This window comes from Electrona antarctica (genome assembly GCF_951216825.1).
Source record: "Electrona antarctica genome assembly, chromosome: 4".
NCBI lineage: Eukaryota > Metazoa > Chordata > Actinopteri > Myctophiformes > Myctophidae > Electrona > Electrona antarctica.
Window position 1 is genome coordinate 53,757,754 of NC_136809.1, and position 5,000 is coordinate 53,762,753.

A 5,000-nucleotide genomic window follows, 5' to 3' on the forward strand; every position below is an offset into this window, starting at 1 on the left:
TGGTTGCATGCTGAAAATAGCAGATCTACAAGCGCGACGCGTTGTGAGCTTGGAGATCGGCTATTTTCAGCAAGTGTAAAATTAGCCATTACGACGCATCAAGACCTGCCAAAATACATTTTAGTCGTCAAAATCACCCGTAGATTTAGTCGACTAAAATTAGACTAACACAAAAACACTAAATGAGAACTATTCAAGAGACTACGACTAAAACTAAAATAGAAATTTGCTGCCAAAAACAACACTGGTGCGGCAAATGAAGGACGGGGAGGTGGCCTCAATTGGTGAAACCCATGATCATCAATTATCAATTATGACGATGAACCTCAGCTCTGAGAGACGAGATAATTCAAGATGAATAACGACCATCCTAAGAGGTCAAGGGTCAAGGTGTCTCTCCCCCTCCCCCCCGGAGGTTTGACTTGAAGATCAGTGCTGGTCGGCCGGGCGTCAGAGACACACGGCTAATTAATCAATCACCGCTGATTACATCGTTAACATAATTACCATGATTTACCGTTCATAACCTAATGACCTGGAAAGGACTGTGAAGGCAGGATGCGCACGCACGCACGCACGCACGCACGCAGTATTTACATTTAGCGTACTATATGGCACAGATACACACACACACGTACATATACATAAGCATGCATACAGTGTTTCTGTCATATATGCATGAATACATATGCATATCATTTAAGCAATCGGATATGCCTGCACACACGCACGTATGTACGCGCGCACACACACACACACACACACACACACACCATAAGCACTCATGTGCATGCACGCATCCCATATTGTATGCAGGCACACACACACACACACACACACACACACACACACACACACACACACACACACACACACACACACACACACACACACACACACACACACACACACACACACACACACACACACACACACACACACACACACACACACACACACTAACCCAGTTTTCCAAAGAGCTCGACTCCCAGCGCTGCGTAGATGAAGAACAGTAGCATGAAGAGTAGACCTAGATTCCCCACCTATAGATGCACGCACGCACACACACACACATGCACACACACATATATGACCCATTTAAATAGAGATCACATTCATGTACAACATGGACAGAAACATGTAGGGCCCTATTTTCGTCCATAGGATAAGGGATAGGTATTTTTGAGTGGTGCAAACCACTCCAACAACCAGCTTTGTTTGTATCCGTGTTTGTGTGTACCTGTACGTGGGGCCCAAAAGAATGAGCATGGTTACTATGGTCACTGACATTACGTCAGACCACAGCTGATCAGGCTATATAAGACCTTGCACCACTCAGTTCACACGGGTGTGATTTTTACTATTAAAGCTGCTATAAGAAATAATAGGCTATGTAAAAAATGTAATGGCTTTGTTTTTTATTTATTTTTTGGTATTCAGACAGCCAGCAATGAGTAAAACGCTCCAACAAAAAATGTAGTCTCTGTGACACATCTAGGGGCCACAATCTGCATTCAAAGATGTTCCTAGAAGCTTTGTCATTGGTCGGGGAAAAAACGGTCGAAATGACTAACCAATCAGGAAGTAGACAGGCAAATCGACCAAAGACAAAGCTTGTGAATCAGATTGTGGCCCCTAGATGTGTCACAGAGACTCATTTTTGGGGGGAGCGTTTTACCCATTGCTGGCTGTCTGAATTAAAAATAAAAATAAAATAAAAAGGTAATTAAAATGTAGACATATTATTGCTTATATAGCAACTTTAAAAAAAAACTGCATGTCTTCCTGAAATCAAACAACCACCTCTTTTGTTTTGTCCACATTCAGGAAGAGCACCATGTTGTTAATAGTTCCACCTCCTTCCTGTAGACAGTGTGAACTGCACCATGTTGTTAATAGTTCCACCTCCTGTAGACAGTGTGAACTGCACCATGTTGTTAATAGTTCCACCTCCTGTAGACAGTGTGAACTGCACCATGTTGTTAATACTGTCGTCAATAATAATAATAATAATAATAATCGTCAAACTGATTACTGCCAAACGTGGCAGTGCAATCATGGGTCAGTATCTATAGGCTGAACAGCAGGGGGCTCAGGACACAGCCCTGCGGCCATCCTGTGGTCACTGTGATGATGGTCCTTGATGTTTGGTGGGGTCTCCTACCGGTGGGGGCTCCTCACTGGCAGGTGAGTCAGTAAAGGATACAACAGTACGTCCTCCCGGTGGGGGCTCCTCACTGGCAGGTGAGCCAGTAGGATACAACAGTACATCCTCCCGGTGGGGGCTTCTCACTGGCAGGTGAGTCAGTATAGGATACAACAGTATACGTCCTCCCGGTGGGGGCTCCTCACTGGCAGGTGAGTCAGTATAGGATAAAACAGTACGTCCTGCCGGTGGGGGCTCCTCACTGGCAGGTGAGTCAGGATACAACAGTATACGTCCTCCCGGTGGGGGCTCCTCACTGGCAGGTGAGTCAGTATAGGATAAAACAGTACGTCCTGCCGGTGGGGGCTCCTCACTGGCAGGTGAGTCAGGATACAACAGTACGTCCTCCCGGTGGGGGCTCCTCACTGGCAGGTGAGTCAGTATATGATACAACAGTACGTCCTGCCGGTGGGGGCTCCTCACTGGTAGGTGAGCCAGTAGGATACAACAGTACGTCCTCCCGGTGGGGGCTCCTCACTGGCAGGTGAGTCAGTATATGATACAACAGTACGTCCTCCCGGTGGGGGCTCCTCACTGGCAGGTGAGCCATTATAGGATGCAACAGTACGTCCTCCCGGTGGGGGCTCCTCACTGGCAGGTGAGCCAGTATAGGATACAACAGTACGTCCTCCCGGTGGGGGCTCCTCACTGGCAGGTGAGCCAGTATAGGATACAACAGTATACGTCCTCCCGGTGGGGGCTCCTCACTGGCACTGTGAGCCAGCAGGATACAACAGTACATCCTCCCGGTGGGGGCTCCTCACTGGCAGGTGAGTCAGTATAGGATACAACAGTACGTCCTCACGGTGGGGGATCCTCACTGACAGGTGAGTCAGTATAGGATACAACAGTACGTCCTCACGGTGGGGGCTCCTCACTGGCAGGTGAGTCAGTATAGGATAAAACAGTACGTCCTGCCGGTGGGGGCTCCTCACTGGCAGGTGAGTCAGTATAGGATACAACAGTATACGTCCTCCCGGTGGGGGCTCCTCACTGGCAGGTGAGTCAGTATAGGATAAAACAGTACGTCCTGCCGGTGGGGGCTCCTCACTGGCAGGTGAGCCAGTAGGATACAACAGTACGTCCTCCCGGTGGGGGCTCCTCAGTGGCAGGTGAGTCAGTATAGGATGCAACAGTACGTCCTCCCGGTGGGGGCTCCTCACTGGCAGGTGAGTCAGTATAGGATACAACAGTATGTCCTCCCGGTGGGTGCTCCCCACTGGCAGGTGAGCCAGTAGGTAGGACACACCAGCAGTGACAACACACAGACATGTGCGTGGAGGAATTAATTTGCATAACAACTTAATTGGGAGGAAAAAAGGGGCAGTATACTCTAAATTTAGAGAGAGAGAGAGAGAGAGAGAGAGAGAGAGAGAGAGAGATAGAGACTGGCATCACAGCGCTGAGCCACATGGTGCTGTCATGTCTACCCTGCCTCTGCATGGCTCTGCTTTCATCTTTGTAACTTTAAAGACAAACTACAAAGACCATGACATAGGGCATTAAGCAAAGAACTACTAAACTAGGCAACTAGTCAACAACTAGTCAACTAGTAAAAATTACTAGAAGTGAATGCCCTACCATGACATGACAACCTGTGTCTCTGTTATAAAGACCAACTACAAAGACAATGACACCCTGTGTCTCTGTTATAAAGACAAACTACAAAGACCACAGAGACATCAAGGTATAGCGCGGTACTCGGTGCCGTGCTACCTTGACGTTATAATTGATAATCTTCTATTTTTCAACAAAATAATGGTTAAAGTGGTTTAACAGTATAAGGTGACACGGATGCGTCCTCAGGTCTAAATGGCTTCAGGTGCTAAAGGAGTGACTTTGAGAGCCCCTTTTCAACGTACAATGGAAGTCAACAAGCTAATTTTGGATTATACATTTTTAATCCTAATGTAAACAGTGTAGCTGCGGCAGGGCCTGCATCACAGTGTTGTTAGTCATAATGTAAACAGGGTACCTGTGGCAGGGCCTGCATCACAGTGTTGTTAGTCATAATGTAAACAGGGTACCTGTGGCAGGGCCTGCATCACAGTGTTGTTAGTCATAATGTAAACAGTGTACCTGTGGCAGGGCCTGCATCGCAGTGTTGTTAGTCATAATGTAAACAGTGTACCTGTGGCAGGGCCTGCATCGCAGTGTTGTTAGTCATAATGTAAACAGTGTACCTGTGGCAGGGCCTGCATCACAGTGTTGTTAGTCATAATGTAAACAGTGTACCTGTGGCAGGGCCTGCATCACAGTGTTGTTAGTCATAATGTAAACAGTGTACCTGTGGCAGGGCCTGCATCACAGTGTTGTTAGTCATAATGTAAACAGTGTACCTGTGGCAGGGCCTGCATCACAGTGTTGTTAGTCATAATGTAAACAGTGTACCTGTGGCAGGGCCTGCATCACAGTGTTGTTAGTCATAATGTAAACAGGGTACCTGTGGCAGGGCCTGCATCACCGTGTCCAGCAGAGATCGCATCCCGGTGGCCATCTTCAATAGCTTCAGCACTGAGAATGATAATAACAACAGTACAACTGTACGTTACTGAAATGATAATTACAACAATTCAATCAGTTAACGGTTAACTGTGTGTGTGTGTGTGTGTGCGCGTGTGCGTGTGTGTGCGCGTGCGTGCGTGCGTGCGTGCGTGCGTGCGTGCGTGCGTGCGTGCGTGCGTGCGTGCGTGCGTGCGAGCGTGCGTTAGGGCATTAAGCAACTAGTCGACTATTCAACTAGTCGACTAGTAAATCCACTAGTCGACCTTGTTGGTACTAGTTGACTAGTTGA

General features: G+C 47.6%; 1 protein-coding gene across 1 annotated transcript in view; it reads right to left on the reverse strand.

The window, feature by feature from the left end:
- The window catches only part of LOC306921367 (voltage-dependent T-type calcium channel subunit alpha-1H-like), a gene marked incomplete at both ends in the record, with an annotated part of 202,737 nt that overhangs the window by 33,142 nt on the left and 164,595 nt on the right, over positions 1–5,000 (reverse strand). The window contains 2 exons of the mRNA XM_079498478.1: positions 965–1,043; positions 4,650–4,720. Of these exons, the coding sequence (XP_079354604.1) occupies positions 965–1,043; positions 4,650–4,720 (150 nt within the window). The remainder of the gene's footprint in view (positions 1–964; positions 1,044–4,649; positions 4,721–5,000) is intronic.